At 41.4% G+C, this 21,072-nt stretch overlaps 1 protein-coding gene across 7 annotated transcripts in view; it reads left to right on the top strand.

Moving 5' to 3' along the window:
- The window catches only part of GBF1 (golgi brefeldin A resistant guanine nucleotide exchange factor 1), a 111,433-nt gene that overhangs the window by 75,774 nt on the left and 14,587 nt on the right, over positions 1–21,072 (top strand). For all 7 annotated transcript variants that reach the window (XM_076338609.1, XM_076338610.1, XM_076338607.1 and 4 more), the window contains 15 exons: positions 3,217–3,352; positions 5,633–5,862; positions 6,810–6,978; positions 7,165–7,376; positions 8,071–8,169; positions 8,588–8,782; positions 9,166–9,352; positions 9,789–9,929; positions 10,486–10,574; positions 13,732–13,934; positions 14,391–14,514; positions 14,820–14,945; positions 15,548–15,630; positions 17,904–18,140; positions 19,059–19,152. In XM_076338609.1, coding sequence (XP_076194724.1) covers positions 3,217–3,352; positions 5,633–5,862; positions 6,810–6,978; positions 7,165–7,376; positions 8,071–8,169; positions 8,588–8,782; positions 9,166–9,352; positions 9,789–9,929; positions 10,486–10,574; positions 13,732–13,934; positions 14,391–14,514; positions 14,820–14,945; positions 15,548–15,630; positions 17,904–18,140; positions 19,059–19,152 — 2,325 coding nt within the window. The remainder of the gene's footprint in view (positions 1–3,216; positions 3,353–5,632; positions 5,863–6,809; positions 6,979–7,164; positions 7,377–8,070; positions 8,170–8,587; positions 8,783–9,165; positions 9,353–9,788; positions 9,930–10,485; positions 10,575–13,731; positions 13,935–14,390; positions 14,515–14,819; positions 14,946–15,547; positions 15,631–17,903; positions 18,141–19,058; positions 19,153–21,072) is intronic.

The following is a 21,072-nucleotide window of genomic DNA, read 5'->3' on the forward strand; positions in this document are numbered from 1 at the left end:
TCTAGCAAAATCAGGAAATGCCTTGGCATTGAAGGTAAAAACAAGCATTAGAAATAGTTCCTTTAGTGAAAGACAAACTGTGTAAGTTTTTTGACATTTTTATACTTACATAAAAAGCAAGAATCATGGGATTGTTACATTTTAATTCAATACAAAATACAGAATGAAAGATGTTACTTTACTGTCCTTTAATACATGTATTGTTTTAGAATTCCCAAACTCAGTTTGTTTGTTAAAACAACATATAGCCCCTTGAGACTGGTGAAACATTTTTATGAAGCATTTCTGTTTGCTTCTGCAATTTTTTTAAGCTATGCAATTGTCATTGTAGTTTGCTATCTCTTATTTATAGGAGATAGCAAAAGAAAGAAAAAGGAGGGGGGGGATGATATGGGAGGTAGTCCTAGGTAATCCTAGTAGGTAATTCTAATAAAAGGATACCTGTTTGTGTAGAATGTGGAATACTGGATGGTACGAGATGGAAAAGACCTACTGGGTAATCTCACTTGCCTGTTAAATTGTCGGGGGGGAAATACCCACCCACCCCAAAAAAAACCCCACCCAAAAAACCAAGTAAACTTAGATTCTTATCTGAATGCTTTATACTTTGATTAAATGTTTGGGATTCTTTAAAAATCAACTGAGTCTTTTTGCTTCCCTGACTAAATGGTTTCCCATCCATGTGAGGCTGTTGTGACTCAGTCTCTGGAAGATGGTATGGGTTCATCAATGTAATGACAGATGGGCATATGTCCTTTATGAAACTCAAGAGGAGAAATCTTGGAGTTAATACAAAGCACAGGACAATCACTAAAAATGAGTATTGTGTCTGAGAAGTGCTTTTTCGAAAGGGCTAGTGTTGAACTGAGATGGTTTTGGTGTTGTGTGAAAGGGGAGATCAGAAATAGTAATTAAATCGTCAGCTTGAACATTCTGATAGGATGGTTCAAAAGTTACCTGTTTCTCAGGAGCATGACTGAGGGTTACGGGAGCGGGACTGACATGTTAGCTCCTAGCGATATCTTGGCTCCATTTTGCTGATTCAATTCTGTGGCCTCTCCCCCCATTTTTTATTAGCAAGAAACTTTTTACCTGGCAAATCATGGCAACATGAAATAGTAGCTAGAAGCAAAGTCTGTTATGTTGAAATAATGTGAAACAGACTTTCTTGGGTTTAACACATAATGCTTCCAGGTTTCCTTCCTACTTGAAGTAGTTTGGTACAATGAACCATAAGTCTTCAGATTTTATTTTTATAAGTTACTGAAAAGGGAGGAAAAAAAAAATGTCTATTTCTAGAATAGTTGGTAGGTAAAGTAAAACTACCTGGTCTAATTAGAAGCTTAAGCCTTTAATGAATAAAACTATTGGTAACATTTAAGGCTCAGAGATATTTTTAAATGGAAAGGGAAACAAATAGAGGTGAAACATTAGGAATTGGCAAGAATGAAAGATAACACGTTTTATATAGCCCTATGAAGTAGTAAATAGGGAAGATGAGAGAGCTGACAATTTTTACATGAAAGGATTGTGATCCATAAGCATTTTAAAACACTTTGAAATCTGCAAAATTTTGGTTTTAGCTGCGTGCTTTTCACATGAGTGTTTGCCAGAAGCTGTGATTTAGAAGGAGATGCTTGCTGCAAAATTTGGAAGAAATAACAAGGAGCAAAGTAATTCTGAGTGTTGTTAATTAACAAGCTCGAGGAAACTGTAGCATAGCTAAAACTTGGGGATTAGCTGTCAAACAAATAGAATTTGTGGTGCGAAGAAAAGTTACACCAATGGTTTATTGCACTGGGACATAACATTTTCACAAGCTTTGTTTAAATGAGAAAAATTACAGGCCGTGTACAACGAGTTAGAATTCTAGCTGGAAAAGGGAAAGAAACAGAAAAACAGTAGCAGAACCTAGAAGGCTTATTGGCATTTAAGAAGAGTAGTAGCTGGAAGGAGGCAAGTTGCAGAAAAAAGAAGAGACTAAAGAATATAGCTGTCTTCTAGAGAATTTAAATCTGATGCTAGGGATATAAGAAATAAGGAATATTATAGCCTAAAATATAACTTAACTGTGATAAATTTACAAAGAAGAATACCAATTAGGGACTGGTACTGAGACTTGCTGAATGGTTTCCACTACGTGCAAGGTACCTGTTCAGTGGTTAAATTTTCACCCCGAATTGAAGAGGTCTGACAGCATCAGAAAAGTTGCCTGCAGCTACCAAACCCAAGAGTAAGTGCAGTCTTGCACTTAGAGGAACTTACTTTAGAAGGAAGCTGTTTTCAGGCCTGCTGTTGCCATTGTCAATGTGACTAAATATTGTATTGTTTTTAGGAAGTTCTGGAGCGTCTGTGCGTGCCTGCAGTAGTACTGCAGCAAGTGCCACACAGTCTGCATTGCTCCTACTGTCGTTCTTGTTTGCCGATCTAAGATCTGTATAAGAACTAGAAGTAGGATCCTGGTCAAGAAAGATGTCAAGGGTTAGGTTAGATTTAGATCTGAAGAGGAGTAATGACAGAAGGCAGGTGAAAGCAGAATACGGTTTGTTTCTAAACCGCTAGGGTGGTATTTGCAATGTGTCATGCACCAGGAGCGAGTGGAGCGTTAAACACTTGTTAATAGTAGAAGTTACCTGGAGGAGAGTGAACATGGCATTGCTACGAAGATGAAGAGTGAATTGAGACGAGAGATAAGTGACAGAGCTGCAGACTGTGCAGCGTGGGACTGGGTGCTCAGGCTTCATTAGCAGCCTTCTTGTATAGATGGTGAAATTTTATTTGAATGTCAAACCTAACTAGTACTTGCTTATGTACTTTAATTGATGCCCTTCAGAAGTCTGGAAACATTGGCAAAAGCAAAGAGATTTGACATGTGCCTGTAGGTCTAAGAGAATTCTTTATCCTAATGCAAAGCTAGGAGGTATTGGTAGGCAAGAGGGGAGTGCTGTGATAATTGAACTGTTAAGTATATATTATAGCAGAGTAACTGCAGTGAATTGTCCCTTGATTCAGGCGTGGAGTGTTGGCTAATATGTGGGTAGTAGGGAGTCGGGCTGGTTTGCATGATTTTGAGGTGCTGATTAATTTGTGTGATATATTTAAGCGCTGTTGCCTGACTTTGAGGGTTTTGAGACAGCCTTTGTGGGTTGGCTTGTGTAATCCGTTGTGCTATGTGGTTTTGCTATACTGATATTCTTAATGATACATGGTTTTCAGTTGAAAATGAGAGCTGGAGGAATGAGTGAATCATCAAAATGGAAAAAGCAGAAGAGATCACCAAGGCCTCCTCGCCATGTAACTAAGGTCTCTCCTGGGACAGAACAACCAGCAGCCAATGCTAGTAACATCACAGGTAAGTTGCAATCTGTTTCCAGAGACCAGACAGCATCCATTCTAGAGCTTTTTTGGAATCTATCTTTGTTTCATTTCTCTTAACGTGTTGTTCTGCATTAGATTTTTTTTATATTTGTTCTCAGTGACTATAGCAATAAAACATATCATAGCTTTTCAGGTCCAGGAGAAAGAGTTTGAAGGAGATGGAACACATGTTGATGGAGGAAAGCATGGTCCTGTGGCTAACTTGACAGCATTTCTCTGCCTTCAGTGTGCTTACAGGGGTAGTTTGTACAAAAGGGAATGGGGACCTGAAGAGGTGGCTGAGGTTATGGGCAGCATGTGGTGCGGAGGAGTTGGAGGGTGCAGCAGGTGCATGGAAGAGATTGAGAACAAGAATACTGGCAAGAGGAGAGCTAAGGGGAATGGAGCTGGGGAGAAGGTTTCCTGCAACAGGAGATTGCTGACTTAAGTGATGTATTCTTTCCTGTGCTCCTGAAGGGTGTACCAGAGGGTGTGGGTGTGGTGGTAACGAGGGAGGAGCAAAGTGTGACTGGAGAAAACATACAGGTAGAACTGAGGGATGTGCAGAAACCTAGGTATCAAGGATGGGTGAATGAACAGATCTCTCACTACAGATGTAACAGCTGAAAGTGTGCACCCGCAGTCCATGAAATTTGAATAAAAGGCTACACTTATTAAGGGACAGGGAAATACGGGGTGTGCTTACGACTCTTATGTAGGGGAAAAAGTAGAGGGAACAGCAAAAGTACCTCAAAGGGGATTGTGTGCAGGAAACTAATGGGTATATGCATGAATCTTTTTTCATGTGCTTTGATTCAGCCTGCAGAATTGATACATTATGTGACTAGTGCTGTGAGCTCAAGAATATAATGTTGGGGGGCTTCCATATCCTATTGTTGTATAGGAGTAGACTGACTAGTTATAACTGTTTTTAACCTCTTCTCTGGATAAGTGAGTCCCTCTGGCTGCTAAGTACTCTGTCTCTTGTGCACTCTACAGTTTGATGGCTCAGACATAAACGTTAACAGTGAAAGGAAGCAGACAGGAAAATTGAAACAATAGCTGTGTAAAATACCTAGTTCTGACACTTACTCTGTCACAGGAAACTATTCAGTGTAGTGTGAACAATTCCAAGTGTGTTTCTACACAACAGCATGATTGGTGAAAACTAAGGAAATAATAAATGCGATCAAATTGCATATAACTCAGAACATCCATCCAGATGAGAACTTATCCCTACGTAAATCATCATTATATTTAAGTTTCCAAATAGATACTAAATACAGTTAAACAGTATTATAACTCCTGTAATGTTTTAGAGACAAAGTTGAATTGTGTTACAAAGCACGTCATTAATTCTGACCTTGTAGTGCTAGGTAATATATTAATTGTGCTTTTTAGGCCAGAATCCTGGCTTAGCAGGTGAAGAAGAAAGGATTGCAAAATTGATCGTGTATCCCATTTCATTTCTTAAAAATCAAGTAATGTCCTGCTACTTACTTAAGACATTTCCAAAAATAAAGTCAGCAATAAAACACCACTGTGCAAAATCATACACATTTCACATGTAAATTCATAACAACTCTGGTTTGTGCCTTTATTTTATTACTGTGCCCTGCAGTATATCTTCTCTTTTTTTAAATATTTGTTTTACATTTTTTAAATTCCTCAGAACCGTAAGAGCTGCAAATACGTGGGTTTCTTTTAAAGGAAAACTTAGATTCTTGGAGCACTATCTCATATATAGAAAAAGTAAAAATACTTCACTGCTCTGTTTCAGACCCATTTGAATTATATTGCAATTCCATTTGTTCAAGGAGAATTAAAGAAATAGGTCTTGCCTTCCAATCAAGTTAAAAATTCTCACTTTGAAGGAATGACAAACCCTTGATGCAAGTCTTTAAAGTGGTTGTGCCATTGTATCAGAGTAAAGTACACCTTTTGGACTGTTTTCAGATTTCTTCTTAATTACAGAAACCCTCTGTACCCTTTATCTAACTGTGAATTATCTTATTTGCTGAGTCTGTTAGATTCCAACTATTGTATTTTAATTTCGAGAACTGCTAGTATCTCACCTGTTCATCTATTTGATTCATTAATACCTGGCAAAAGAGAACTTAATTTATCTGCGTTCTCTACATTAATGTGTAACTATCCAAGATCATTTGTAGTGTGAAGTAGTAATCAAAGTAATTCTTTGTTGCTGTATTCAGTGTATGAACTTGTGGTTGAGGGACAGAATAATATTGATCTTTTTGCTTTTGTTTCTCATCAGCAAGCGGAGTTACTTTCATAGATGCTCCTTCTCCCAGCTCCTCTGGGAGCTCAGAAAATGTTTCATCTGCAGTCAGTGCTGCTACAGACAGTGGTTTGGAGTTGTCCTCACAGACTACCTCCAAGGAAGACCTGACGGACTTGGACCAAGTTGCTTCTTTGGGACTTAATGCAGGAATGCCTGGAAATGAGGCCAAAGTGACTGAAAGTCAAAATCAGCCCGAACTCCAGGTACATGGATGTAACATAAAGAAAAGTTCTAACTCCCAGCATAATCCGTTGTGGATTTAGCACACTTACTCTATCTCTCTCTCTGTTTGGTCATAGTGTTTATATTCTATTTCAAGGCTTAGGGTCAGAATAAAACATCCTTTGCTGTAAGTGATTTGTAAATTCACAAACATTCATTCTTTGTTTTCTCTTGAGACCATCCCCATTGGCTCAGAAATTATAACTGTGCAGCCCAACAATGCACCTACATATCTAGTTGTACTCCTGCCAATACCATCAATCTTAATTAAAGGAGAAACAGTTAGAGGGAAACATAGAGGAAATCTGCAGGAGAGCTCATTTTACTATCTTTAGTGAACAGTTTTTCTTGAGTTTGTAGAAATTCAGCTGTTGGTGTTTGTGCATGTGCATTGCTGTTGCTGTGAAATATAATGAACCTGAACCAAGGCCTTTGTTAAGTTTTCCTCCATGTTGTCTCCATTTCCCCTGCAACAGTAATACTGTTGAGAGGATAGATTAGAGCTGCAAGGAGCCTTTTAGAGCTGCAGATACTTTGAATGGTAAAAATGCAAAGAAGATGTAGAAATAGTGTGCTGAAATTATGTAGCATTTAAAACCAAAAAATGAGCCAAATCCTAACCTCAGGGGCAGTAAGAACTGACAGGTTATAGGAGTATCTTCAAAGTAAAGTCCTTAGTCTCGCAACCTAGAGTTATGTAAAATAGATAAGAACTAGATGGAAGTGAAAGGGCTGAGAGGGCTGCAGATTATCTAGAGGCACCCTTTTCTCTTAAATTTTGTTTTCTTGCTCCTCTTCCATGAGTGACCTGTGTAGTTTTAATAGTTCTGAATGAACTGTGAACAAATAAGCCTTTCTTTTAGCTTGTCTAGTGCTTGTTAACTCTTGTTTTGCTTCTTTCGTTCTCAACTGACTGATATCAATAAAGAATGAAAGTCTGAGGGAGGAGAAGATCCAGTCAGCTTCTGTTGAGTCTATCCCTGAGGTCCTAGAGGAGTGCACATCTGTAGCAGAACATTCTGACTCTGCCTCAGTTCATGACATGGACTACGTAAATCCCCGAGGAGTACGTTTTACTCAGTCTTCCCAAAAAGAAGGTGAGAGGTGGGCAACGTTGCTAAAGTCCTTTCTCCTTTCCACTATTCTGTTTCACTTTCTGCTAAGAGGGTTCTAAGCTCTTGTTCCTCAGCTGGTCTGTAACACTTTCATTTGTAACACTTGATAGGCATCTGCAAAAAGCAAAAGCAAAGCTAAGAGTGCTAATCTCTCTCATTTTCCTTTAGGAGCAGCACTGGTCCCGTATGGACTACCATGTATTAGAGAACTGTTCCGCTTTCTTATCTCACTCACCAACCCCCATGACCGCCACAACTCTGAGGTGATGATCCACATGGGGCTGCAGCTGCTAACTGTTGCCCTGGAGTCAGCACCCATTGCAAACTGCCAGTCCCTCTTGGGACTTGTGAAGGAGGAGTTGTGCCGGCACCTATTTCAAGTGAGTCTGGCTTATGCTAGCATGGCATGTGGCACTGGGGAGTAAGATGCTAATTTGGATCAAAGAGTCTATTGGAATTCAATATTCTGAGGTTTGGCAGGTCTCAATCTTCAAATAAGCTCTCTGCTGCATTGCAATGAGAGTTCTGAATTGCACCAGTGAAACAGTGCTGTTGCAAAGCCAGAGAGGTTGTCGTGTGCTATTTTCTTCAGACCAGGGCCAAGAAGGATGAAGGTGATTTGAATGAACTGTTACTGTGGGATAACACTGTGTTTTGATTTAATTGGTTTTGAGGTAATCATGGGTGCAAGTTACCAGCTTAGTAGTAGGCAGAAACTTTGGAGTACCAAGCTATTAATTTTGCAAGGGCCATCTCAGAGGCAGGTTTTCTCCTAAGTTCCTTCTCCACTAAGAGGATCTGTGGACTTGGCAAAAGAACAAAGTTGTAGTAGGAAAAGTGCTACCACAAGCAGAAGGGAATTAAGTATATTCATCCTCACTAGCAAAAAGTGAGACCAGTAGGTTGAATAAAGGATTGTTTTTTGAAATACCATTGCTATGGGAGGTGAACTGTGGATCTCAAGGCTGTTGCAGGTGATGCCTGCAGTGCCACAGTAGGCACATACTTATAGCACATAATGACTAGCCTTTGTAATTCTTAAAGTTGTTTGGGTTTTTTTTGTTTCTTCTTCAGCTACTGAGTGTTGAACGGCTCAATCTGTATGCAACCTCCCTCAGGGTGTGCTTTCTTCTCTTTGAGAGCATGAGAGAGCATCTGAAGTTCCAGCTGGAGGTGAGTTTTTTTTGAGTATCACTGGATGCCTAGTAATAGTTTCTTGGACTTCAGTTAAATGCATGTAGCTAGGCAGTAGGATACAGTCTATATATCAACTTACCTTTGTATAAATGACTCGGTGGGTTATGGGTAGGCTGTGTAGGCCTTTTCTTGTTGGATAATAAAAAGTCTTTGAGACTGGTGTACTGCACTGCCTGCCTTCATACTGTTTTTTTAGAACAGTAAACCCAGGTGCACTGAAATGGTAGAACTATTTGAAACCTTTCTACAACCTCCTTCAGAACGAGCCATCATTAAAGATGGAGTGTCATGTGGGAAGATGAAGCTTCAATCTATTTCTGTAGTCCTCAAAGCTATTCACTGTCCTGCTTTCTTTTTTCTTTCCTTAAACTGAGCTGCCCTGTGTTTCTGCCAGATGTATGTCAAGAAGCTGATGGAAATAATCACTGTGGAAAACCCAAAGATGCCCTATGAAATGAAGGAGATGGCTTTGGAAGCCATCGTTCAGCTGTGGAGGATTCCCAGTTTCGTGACCGAGCTCTACATTAACTACGACTGTGACTACTACTGCGCCAACCTCTTCGAGGAGCTCACCAAGCTGCTCTCCAAGGTGCTGAACGGCGGGCCGGGGGCTGCCGGCCTCAGTGGGCTGGAGGGGGGGAGCAGCGGGGTGCCAAAGGGGCAGCCAGTAGCTCCGAACGAGGGGGAGCGCAGATGCAGAACTTAAGAATGGGAGTGGTCGAAAGATTTGGGGTGAGTCGTCTGTAGAGATGAAGGCCATTTAACATTTGGAAGCAGAAGAGAAAAGCATAGCCGTGATGCTTTAATAATGTCAGAGCAGATAAACCATTAAGTATATGCTAGAAAGCTTTGTGTGAAAAGTTTAGGGTGTTCTGTTGTATGCTGTAGGCTTCCCCAAGCTGTGGGGGAAACTTCCCCCATTATGGTGAGAGAGGCATGAAAGTTGACTAATACTTACATTTTATTTCCCAGAATGCCTTCCCAGTTTCTGGACAGCTGTATACTGTCCATCTGCTGTCTCTGGAAGCATTGCTGACAGTTATAGATAGCACTGAGGCACATTGCCAGGACAAAGTGCTGAGTAACATACATCAACAAGAGAAGGAAGTTGTCAAATCCAGCCCAGAAACCGTGAACAGCACCAAAGAAACAAGCAATAGTAAGGCCCCTTTCTTTGATATTTTGATATTAAGCTTAGTCTTGTGCTAAACTTGCAGATCTCATTTTGGTAGCTGACATAGTAAGCTCCTTAAATACACGTTTTCAGTCTTCCTGTTGCTGTTAACCTTGCTATTTGTAAAATTTACAGATATTAAAATGTGCCCCTCATGTGAAGCTTTATATAAAGGCCAAGTCAAGACTGGCAGTCACAACAGAAGGAGAGTATGCCTTGGAATTCATGTAGACAAAATACTGAGGGTACTGAGGAACCGCAGTTACTGGGGCGAACCTCCTTTGAATAAGCACATGTTCAGTTTAGAGTGATCAGTTTGTTATTTCTCTGTTGCTAGCTTTTTCCTTGTCTTATAGTTTTGTTTATGTATGGGTTTTGGTTTTTTTGTTTGGTGGTTGTTGTTGTTTTTTAACTTTTACAGATAATGAGAGAGTACTCAGTGAGGGAAAATCTTCCAGTGCAGTCTCAGAGCCAGCTGGGGCATGTCCTCCCACCAGTGGGTGCTTTCTGGCTGACCAGATGAAGGAGGGCTGCATGGAATTGGAAGGAGGAAGTGAGGCAGGTAATAGTCTCCGTGGTACCCTGACACTCTGAGTGTGTATATGCTGAGAATGGTCCTGACATTTGCTGACTGATCCTGCTATAATATAGACCACTGTAGCTATTGTGTGTTCAAAATTAGGAGGAGGTATGTGGTGAATATTTGTTTATTATATGTGTGCTATATATGCCTACTAACTGTTGCATTTCTTCTGGGAGGGGGTTAGGTCTGGTGGGTCCCTTTGGGGCAAAAGTGTGTGAAATTCATACCAGTGCTTAGTATTTTTAAGGTAGTCAAGGGCTCTCCAGGGGATCAGTAATGTAGGTAGTTAAAATAGCCAGAAAATTAAATCTTGTGGATGTGTGAAATTGTCCAGGACAGGAACCTACTATGCAATTACACTGAAGAAAATGTGGGTGGGAGGAATGTAGTAATTGAATAGTAGGAGTGTGACTGCCATTTGCAGGGCAGCACATTGCAGCAAGGCTCCATGACTGAAAGTTATGATGGGACACTATAGTGGGCTGAGTGCTACTCTGGGGATAGGTTTGACTGTAATGACACTTTGTCCTTCTAGCTGAGAAGAATATCCCCAGGAAGCCTACTCGATTTTCTTGTGTCCTTCCAAGCCCTCAGGAACTTATGCAGATTAAGAACAAAAAGAAGGTATGATTTGGAATATACTACAAATGGATCTTTGAGTGTTCTCCTTGTTTCCCATCCCATGTGGGCTTTGCATGACTGGTCATATCTCAGAAATTTTGAGTTCTAGTCTCTGCTGATAAGAATTAAATAGTCACTGAAAATCCTGCTACACAGCAATGATTATTATCTGTTCTGGTTTAGTTGTGCTAAAAGTTGCAAGAAGTTGGGGAAATTTTGTGGCACAATTTGTAAGTTGGTCCATCTGATTTCTGAGTGGGAAAGTTGCTGGATCTAGTTTGTGTTATATGGAGATAATCAGGCACTTTCATCAGAAAGGGCAGGTTCCCTACTCTTATCAAAGCTGAAAATGGGGAGCGTACCAAGGGGCCCATAGCAGAAATTAACAGTCTAGCCTGCTATTCTGATTTGTTTATTCCCATGCTTTATCATAAGGATGACTGAAAAGATTGTCCTGATTGTGGCAAAGCCATTCTTTGTCTAGATGTCTGTTTCTTTGAACCTCATTAATCCAAGTTATAGTCTAAACTTTGTGCAGCTTTTCCATTCCCTCAGTGTTTCTAGTCTAGGTCGAGTGTTCACAAAGGTGCTCCATGCTGATGGCTTTGTATTTATCTGCTGTCTTGTGTCAAACATCAAGTACTGGCCTGCTTGTTCACCTCCAGAGACAGCAGATGAATAAGATATCTGAAGTCCCTATGGGTTACATGGGACTAGTTTTTTTGTTTCGGGTTTGTGGTTTTTTTTTCATTCACAGATGTTCTTTGTACAGATTTTGTTCTCTTTGCACAACATATACGTGAGGTAGGTAGGTTATTTAGGAAGTGAGAGATTACTAAATTTCAATATGAAAATGACACATATTCTGGATGAAACATGAGTGGCCATAATAGTTGTGGGGTAAGGAGCCAGATGATATAGTGGAAAAAGAAATTAATGTCTTTGAACGATTCATTGGTGGTAAAGAGAAAGGTTTTTGATTTTGTACCTGACTGAAAGGCTTCTGACTTCTCTCTCTAGCGTAGGTGTTTTTATTTTACATTGTTATAAGGGAGTGGTGGTCATACTTGTTTAAACAAAAATACTGAAGAAAGTACAACAGATCTCTTTCTACTGCCATGATAATCTGTGCTTTGTGATCCACCCTGTCAGTCTCTGGATCTGAATGTAATTTAAGGCATTGGTTTCTCTCTAAGAAGTCTGCTGCAGTACTTAGGAACTTGGTTCTTTACCTGCAACATAGTGCTGCAGTGGGATAATGCTGACTGGCTTCCTGAGCCACAAGGACAGCGGGGGGAAGTGATTGTCAGCACAGTCTTCTAAGGAACCACCGAGTTTTGGCATTAGCTAATTTCTAAGAAATGAATATTGATTTAGTTACCGTTTCATTTGTAACCCTTTGCTTTGCATTAAATCTAGCTTTCATGGCAGCTTTGCTGATGGACTTTGTGTGAAAGTCCATTGTTGAGAAGGGAGCTTGCATAGTGCTTCCACTGTTCTGACTGAAAACCTCTGATAATACTCCAGCTTTACTGTGCTGGAAAACAAGGTTAGAAGAAATCAAGAGCATTGCCAGTGGCTGAGAGTTCCTTAAAGAAAGTTCCAGGTGGTCCTAGAAAAAGGGCAGTGCCTTACACTACAGCAGAAGGCAGAAAGACGTTCATAAATCTCTGTTAGTCTGCCCAGGGAAAATCCTTTCCTGACCCTAAATCTGCTAATGGTTTCATCCTGAGCATATAAACAGGGAACACAAAACACTCAGCTTAAGTAATGTTGATGCTGACATGGCACCAGCATGTTCTGCTTCCTTTAACCTCTGAGGTACTAAACATTACCACAGCTGGAAGGAGGAAAAAAGCTAAATAAAAGCAGAAAACAAATTATGCATCAAATGGAAAGTTTTCTTTGATGTTTCCAAAGGCAATGATCAGAAGCTCAGAAGCATAGGACTGACTTGATTATAAATACAGTGCAAACTGCCAGTAGTCTGGTCTCCTTTCAGGTGGTCTTAAGAAGTATAACCAGTCCACAGAATACCCTAGGGCTTGGGTTACAGGATTTACAGCTGAACAGAAATGCTGCTAGCGTCATACAATCCCTTCCAGCCTGTTATACCAGGGCAGCACATGGTTATTATTTCATTATGCCCTCGCTCTGGGTCCTTGTGTACTCCATGCTATTTCAGGGTCTGTGTTTCACTGCAATTTGAGGATGTTCACACAGGCAGGGGAAGCAGAGAACAGAGGGCTGGTGGCTTCTGAGGTACTGAGAAACCCAGGGGAGCTAGTAATCATGATGGTCACGAATTTAGTTCACTAGGTCATTGCTAGCAGTTTGATCGTGATAGGAGCTAACAGGGAACTGACATTTATTCTGGTGCCTTAGTAAAGTTCATACAGTTGTTTGTGCTTTTGGTTTTTCTGAACACCACCAAGAACATTCAGTTAACCCTTTCTTAGTCAGGTGTTTTATTACACTATGACTGTGGTACAGTCTAGTTTCCTAAAATAAGAATCAAGCAGGGCAGAGTAGTTGACTTCCCTTCAAAACCAAAAATGCACCTGCTCTTCCCAGCCTGCAGATAGCCTTGTCATGCTGCAATACCAGATGTTCCTGGGACCATGTCTCACTAGCAGAATGTTTTCTGGTTCTTAGTTTAATCTTTTGCAGCACTTCTTCCTTGCACCTGCTGAATAAGTGCCAAGGATTCTTGCTGCATGTCTCCTGGCAGTGAGATAGAGTACGAGAGCCTGGAGCCAAAGGGGACAGAAGAGGGCATGGCGCAGTGCTGCTGTTGTAACTGGGTAGAGTTGATCTTGCCACATGTCTGGGGTTCATCAGGGACCTTCCTCTGCTCTGTTTACATACTAGAGCAGATGAAGCATTTGGGGTAGCCAAGCTAATTGCTCGGTGAAATGTCAAAGCTTTTCAAAGACAGCAGCTCATGCTTGCTCTGTCCAGTATTATTTGATGGTGAATCCTTGTGATGAATGCAGGTTTTCTGGCCTTGGTCAGCCTTCTTGTTGGATTACACAGTACAATAAACTTGATCATGCTGAGGTTGATCTGTTTTCTACTTTGCTTTTGGTTCAAATGCCAAGAACAATCTGAAGTAAGAAATGCACTTCAAGCTTGTAATTCATCAGAATGTCTCCTTCAGCTCCTGATAACCGGCACAGAGCAGTTCAACCAAAAGCCAAAGAAAGGGATACAGTTTCTGCAGGAGAAGAACCTCCTTGCCACCCCCATCAACAACAATGAGGTGGCCAGGTGGCTACGGGAAAATCCTCGCCTGGACAAAAAGATGATTGGGGAATTTGTGAGTGACCGTAAGAACATAGACTTGCTGGAAAGCTTTGTTGGGTGAGTATCTTTCTGTATCTCTTTAATTGGAAAGGGGTGAAAGTTAAGAGTTCAGTGATAAAAAAAGCAGTAGAACAGTAGTTCCTGGAGGCATTGGATTTGTATCGCTTGGTTCTCTGTGTACCACCATGCCTTAATTCTATGCATCTCTTGCATATGGTAACAACTTAGATACATGTAATAGGTTGATACTTGAGCTCATTTCAGTAGGGCCAGTCTCTGTGAAGACTGGAGAGGTGATTACATACATAATCACTTGTAGGATTGTTGACTCTCTTTTATTGTTTTTTGCCTGTTCATGGTATATTTCTTATGTCCTCACCCTCCCCTCTTTACTGTCTGTTCTCTCTGAAATCTGATATTCTGATGCTGAAACAAACAAGATTGTAGTCAGTAAGTTTCTCCTACATTTCTCATCCTGTTTCAGTTTCTCATTGCATTTCATTCTTCTTGCAGGACTTTCAGCTTCCAAGGTTTAAGGCTGGATGAAGCTTTACGACTTTATCTAGAGGCCTTCAGATTACCAGGAGAGGCGCCCGTAATCCAGAGACTGTTGGAAGCCTTCACAGAACATTGGAGGGTGCGTACCTGGTGGGCAGAAAGCTCAAAACTGCGTTCTTCCTTGTGCATCTGCTTGCTGTGATGGACATGTCAGATCAAACTGCCTGTATAAGCTTACTGTGCCCTGCAGGCAGCAGCTGTTGTTTTGTAGGAGATGGCAGTGGCACATAGATTTCCGGGGTGCTTTTTGGAAGCTGGAGCCAGAGCCTGGGGTTTTTGTTTGTCCCAGAGATGATTCAGTACCGTGGGTAGGAAAATGGCTATCTTGGGTCACTGATACCGCTGTTCCTGTAGGACTAATTTGTGCATACGTTTGCCTTCCAGAAATCAAATGGGTCCCCATTTGCTAATAGTGATGCCTGCTTTGCCCTGGCCTATGCAGTTATTATGCTGAACACTGACCAGCACAACCATAATGTCCGCAAGCAGAATGTCCCAATGACTCTGGAGGTGGGTGTTACCAGCGTAGGCACCTGTCTTCTCTGGTTTTGATAGCAATGTAGTACCTGGTTTTTTTAATCTCGATTGCATTCTCTTTTTTCCCTGGCATTCATCACTCATGTACACAATAAGCTGGTGTGCAGCACTGAAGTTGAGTACAGTTGGAGAGGGGAGCTGTGGGCAAGGGGCAGTATGAAGAAATATGAGCTTAGCAGACAACTTGCCAAGTTTGTCAAGAGGCTTGTGTGTGTGTGTGAGCAAACTGTATCCTAAGACACAGTAAGAATGAGAAGATTGTTGAACTGCTGTGGGCTTCTAGAGAGTTCAAGTCCTGTGAGTGTCAATGCAGCGGTACAGACCTGTCATGGCGTCCAGCCTCAGCTAAGCATGTGTTATATTGTGTCTGTTCTTTCCTTGTGAGCAAAGACAGGGGTGGCTGCACACTACTACCACTAAGAATAGCATTTAGTCTTTGAACTTTGAGGCTGCACGTTGAAGAACGCAGGAAAACCTCCTTCTGGTCCCATGAAAAACAAGTGGAGTACTGATCCTAGCCAAGCAGTTAAAGCTGGAGATACTAGGAATTAATGTTGGTGTAACTTTTTTTTCAGGAGTTTCGGAAGAACCTGAAAGGTGTGAATGGAGGCAAAGACTTTGAACAGGACATATTGGAAGACATGTACCATGCCATCAAGTAAGAATCAACCTGTTATCTCCTTGTATGCAGAGAGCAAACTAGAGTTGTTTGGTCTGTGAGACCTCCAGAGAGTATGGAGGGAGGAGACTCGCCGATAATGTGCCCGTTTGCCTCAGACCAACTTCTAGCTCCATGTGGGGCTGTGGTAACAAGCCTGTCACAGTGATTGCACTGGATTTGTATCTTTGGATTCTTGCCATGGTTTTTTAATCCACAGAGCTTAAGCTAAAGTTAAGAAATACATTACTTCTATCAACATGCAAAAGAATGGTTGAGCAAGACCAGCACATGTGAAATGCTGTATCTGAGAAGGCTCTGTTCTCTAGACCATGCCTTTAGACTTCTTTAGAACTTTCTGTGTAGTGCTAGAGATAGTATCTCATCCCCAGGACAGCACTGGTGCCCTGACATAACATGTCCAAGTCTCAGTTTCATATGTTCTGCTTTTGAGCTCTTCATATGAGGCTGCTTGCTGTCTGCACCAATCTCTTCTGCCACCCTTGAAACTCTTGGCACACTGACCAATATTTGAGGAGAATTCCCAGTGGCTGAGGCCCTTTTGTGCACAGACTAGCTCTGGGTGGGGAGCTTTAATAATAGGTCAGAAATCTAGCCTATAAGTAAATCCAGGCCCAGCCAATTTGAAGCTGAGAGGATTACATCTCTCAGGAGACAGGATGTGACTCTGACTCTCAGCTGGTTTCAATCTGCAGTGGCTCGGGCTGGAAGCAGGGCAGTGTGATTAGGCTGACCCTCCCTTTGGAGCCTTCTCCGGGAAGGTGGAGATGCTGCCTGTACTGAATATCTAGAAATTCTTCAAGAGGTAGCTCTAGTTTTCAAAAAGAGCTCTAGTTTTCATTGGCCTCTCTCCCCTGGGGGTGTTCTTAATGTTTTGAGTAGTACCCCGAGAATATCCTCATATCTTTCAGTTATCTAGTGCCTCTGTCCCAGTCTATCCCCCTTTATCCTCCCTTCACCAGATACTTTAGCTTTTTCAGTATGGCTAAAACAATTGGTGTATCGTTTCAGTATTGCTCCATCTCAGATAGATTGTCCCGCTGTCATAGTTGAGGTTGAGGAACCGTTTGTTTTCTTTGTATTATTAGGGGGGAAAAAAAAAATCAGACTGTAATCTGTACAGAGTAGTGCATGATCTCTTCAGGATCTCAGCATTTCACTTTTGAGCACAATTTCATTTCCTGAGACTTTCCAAGTAAACCCATTCACTTTCTTCTGTTAATAGTAATCAGATATGGGTTCTTAGAAAAAATACGCTATTGACTGCAAACATATTTTCCTATATAATCTCAGTAATGATTGCTCTTGTCAAAATATGCAGGCACCTGAAACTGAGAAGAGCTTATTTCTTATGCATAAATCAAGAGGGTTTTTTATAGTTGTTGTTAGCACATTAAAATTGCTTCTTTGGCAACTGAAGCATGTTATTTTTTGGTTGTTGCAGAAAGACCTCTACTTTTCAGATTGGCTGCAATCTACTATTCTTGGTAGACTTGAGACTCTTGTTCAATTAGTTGGTCATTTGCAGAGGGTTATCTCTTGTGCAATGTTACCCAAGTCCAGGGAGTATGTATTTAGGCTTGATACATTTTAACCTGGGATTGCAAGTGCTACTTGGCGTTAATTGTAGTTGTTTTATTATTGTATAGCTCTAATCCAGTTAGACTAAGGAGCTGTGGTACCCTAATTATGAATCACCCATCATACATTTGGTTTCTTGTTTTGTCTTTAATTTTGTGCTACTTGGCTTTCTGATATTTGATCTTGGCATAATATGAATATTTGCATTATTCTTATACAGAGGTACTCGTGCCTACTGTTGACTGCAGTGGTATAACCATTTAATTTTTTTTTTTATCTGGGAGTAATGAGATATGCAGAGCACTCTAATGGGGTGAGAGTTGGGATGGGGGGGGTGAAGCTATGCCAGTGTGCTGTCCAAAATTTCCCATCATTTAACTGCAGTGTGTGTTACATTTTGCACTTGTAGTGTTAGGTAGCTGCTTCTTCAATACTATCCTTATACAGTTGCTGCTGAGTGCTGCTGAGAGCCACCGGACTTTATATCCAGGATATCAAAGAGGGGCAGGGGAAGCAGGCAGGCTTAGGAAAATAGAATGTTTCAGGAGCTGACAAAATCACTCCAGAGTAGGTATCGCTTAGCTTTGGGACCATGTAATGAAAGGCACTGTGTAAATGTTAGGTTTGGCTCAGAACGAAAAATTCAACCTTTCTGCCTTCCTTCCTTGTAGAAATGATGAGATAGTGATGCCAGAAGAACAGACGGGCCTGGTGAAGGAAAACTATATCTGGAATGTCCTGCTACATCGTGGTGCCACTGATGAGGGAATATTTCTCCATGTGCCTCCTGGAAGCTATGACCATGATCTTTTCACCATGACATGGGGGCCAACCATAGCAGCACTTTCTTATGTTTTTGACAAGAGCTTAGAAGAAACAATCATCCAGAAGGCTATCTCTGGTTTCAGGTAACTCTTGCATTCATGAAGACCCAGAAGAGTTAAAGTGTGGCCATTGTCTCCTGTTTACCTGCTAGAGACGCCACGGTGAAAATCAACTATTACTTTTCCTAGCAACTGAAGAGCTTTTTATTGTCCTCTAGTTTTGTTCTGTCATTTGTATTGATTCATCCCATCTTGGCCTCTCTTGGTTGCTGCTCACTGTTTGGCTTGACTGCTGTGTTGTAATAAATCAAAGTGCCTGGGGTATGTATTTTTAAACTCCAACGTGGTTACATTTAAAAGACCTGCTGACATAGCTGTGCTGTTTAGAAGTGAGGGGAAAAAGTCACTCTTAACTTGCACAGTGATGCTGGCAAAATCCCTGTATATGAGGAAAACCTCTCATGTGTATGAGGCCATAGCTGTGGCTGAATGGGATGGGGGATTTTTTTCTTTTTTTCTTTCCCAGATGACCAGTATTCAAAAAACTTGCTATTTGTGAGAAATTGTATTGGAATGATCTTTGGTCATGCTTAGATCCAGACCAAATGATGCCTTAAGCATAGTTTTAAAGCTGTGTTAATATACTGCTGTAGCCATGATCTCTTGGAAACTAGACCTTCAACACTATCGCCAATCTCAGCAACTTGCTCTTACATCAAGACAGGAGATTAGGTGTATTGGCACAGGTGCAAGTGGTCTGTCTGTTTAGACTCACTTCTTGAAAGTGATCCTTGCATCAGCGCAGACAACTATCAGGGTCTATGGATGAGGACTGAGATTATTTGAGGGATAATAGCAGACTTCTGTGCATCAGCATTCATTATGAGTGGGTGGAGAGGAAGGTGTAAAATGTCAACAGAGAGGCTCTCTGATTTGCTGTCCTGTAGACAGACCTGTCTGTGCTGACTTAATACATTATTTTCTGTTTTCTTCTTTCCCCAGGAAATGTGCCATGATTTCTGCTCACTATGGCCTTAGTGATGTGTTTGACAATCTCATAATTTCTCTCTGCAAGTTTACAGCCCTCAGCAGCGAGGTAAGTTTGCAAGGAGGGGAAAGAAGCATGGCTTTTAGTATATCGGAGCTCTCTTCCCCTGTTAAGCAGTAATATTTGCTTATTTTAGTTATCATGGTATCTGTAGATATCTATCGGCCCCTGCCCAGAGTTTTCTGGAGGAGGCAATTAAAAGTGTGTAGTGAAGTAGGACTTCGATAGGACGGGTTCCAATATGCAAGTTTTCTTCTACTCACCCACAAGTGGCAGTTTGCGCAGAGCAGAATGCTATGACATAGAAATGTTTATTCCACCTGCTTGATCTAAAGAGACTTGGATGATCGCTGTCTTGATCACAGGGAGATTTATGATCCCAAGCAAGTTTCTGCATTTCAGCTATTGAATATTTAGTTATAGGGCTTATGCGGTGCCAAGAGGGATTGTTTTGTGAGCTGTTTTTCCAAAGTGTAGGGGCTGTGCATCCACCCAGCGTAAAGGGGTTAGAAAAACAAATGCTTTGAATTGTCGGTTTGTGTTTGGAGTCTGGTAATATGATTGGCTGTCAGCCCCACTTTTGGCAAGCCCTAAAGACCATTTCTGTGGATTGTACTGTGAGAATAAATTCAAGGTACAGTAGTTGGTGTTAGCTTTTTTTGCCCAGATCCGTTTGTGTGTTACAGCATCAGCCTGTTTTTCCCCAAGGTGTTTGATAGACAGTGTGTGGCAGACCATGCTTTGTGCTAAGGAGAAGACGACAGCAACTCCTTTAAAGGGTCAGAACTCACAAAGAATCTTACAGCATTGCTCTGAGAACCAGTGCAAGACCCACAGTGAGCAGAATATAATTGCCACACATAAAAAAGTACCAGGTTGACTATTAAAAGACCAAGAAATCCCAAGCGATGGGGTTGCTTTAGATTCCCTCTTCCTCCACAACAGTAAAGATGAAATACTTGATCCTCTCCAGGCATACCAGACCTTGAGACTACCAATAGATAACAGAAGCAGAGGAATGTCTGCCATGAAACAACTGTTTGACACAGATTAACACAGCAGAAGCAACCAGACTAAGCCCTCAGAGGCATCAGCTATTGCCAGCTGCATCCCATCTAGTTGTGAGACTGGAATCTGGAGCAGTCCGAGGTCTGTGTAAATTAAGCAAGCATGTCTTCTGGTGATGACTTAGAATCAGGGACTTCTGGATTTGAAGAAGGCTGTGAGTTCTTATCTTTGGCCAGATTCCAAGTACACCAATTACTTTCTGCTGTCCTAAATTCCTGTAAGGCTTGGAGACAGTAGTGGAATATGACAACTGAACAAATATTTGAGAGACAGTCTGGTGGAAGGGGGGAAAGGAGGGGCTGTCTTCAGGGGCTGAGGAGACAAAACAAAGAGCAACTGTTAGAAAGCAAGGGAAGAACACCAAAGTGTCATATAGCTGCTATAGTCACTTCCCAGGTCAGATCATCCTGGTGACCAGGCATCCCTTCCAAGCACTGCAATTGCTATGCATGGCCACTTTGGTTGAAAGAAGAGGAATGGAATGGAATGGAACGTGGAGGGGGATTAAGTGATTTAAGAAGAACGAGTGCCCCGCTTCTTGATACACAGTTAAGACTCATACTGACTCAGTGTATAAGTAGTAGCAAAACCCCTGTGTGTCTTAATTCAGTGGTTGTGGCTTGTTGCCACACTGCAAAACCAGGCATGCTGCTGTCTGCACTCTGAGACTTCAGTGATGTATGTATTCATGTGGTTTCCCCATAGCAACAATGGAAAAAACAAATTGGTTGTCACATTTCTGCCAGACTTCTGGATTGGCACTTATAATGGAGTTCACCTGTAGATCAAAGACCCATTTTGATAATAGTTTTGTCCACAGTCTGGCTGAAGCGAGAGCTAGTTTTTCTGAACTTCAGGTCTGAGATTGGAAGAGCCACATTTTCAGTCCATCCTATCTCC

This window comes from Aptenodytes patagonicus, chromosome 5 (genome assembly GCF_965638725.1).
Source record: "Aptenodytes patagonicus chromosome 5, bAptPat1.pri.cur, whole genome shotgun sequence".
Lineage (NCBI taxonomy): Eukaryota > Metazoa > Chordata > Aves > Sphenisciformes > Spheniscidae > Aptenodytes > Aptenodytes patagonicus.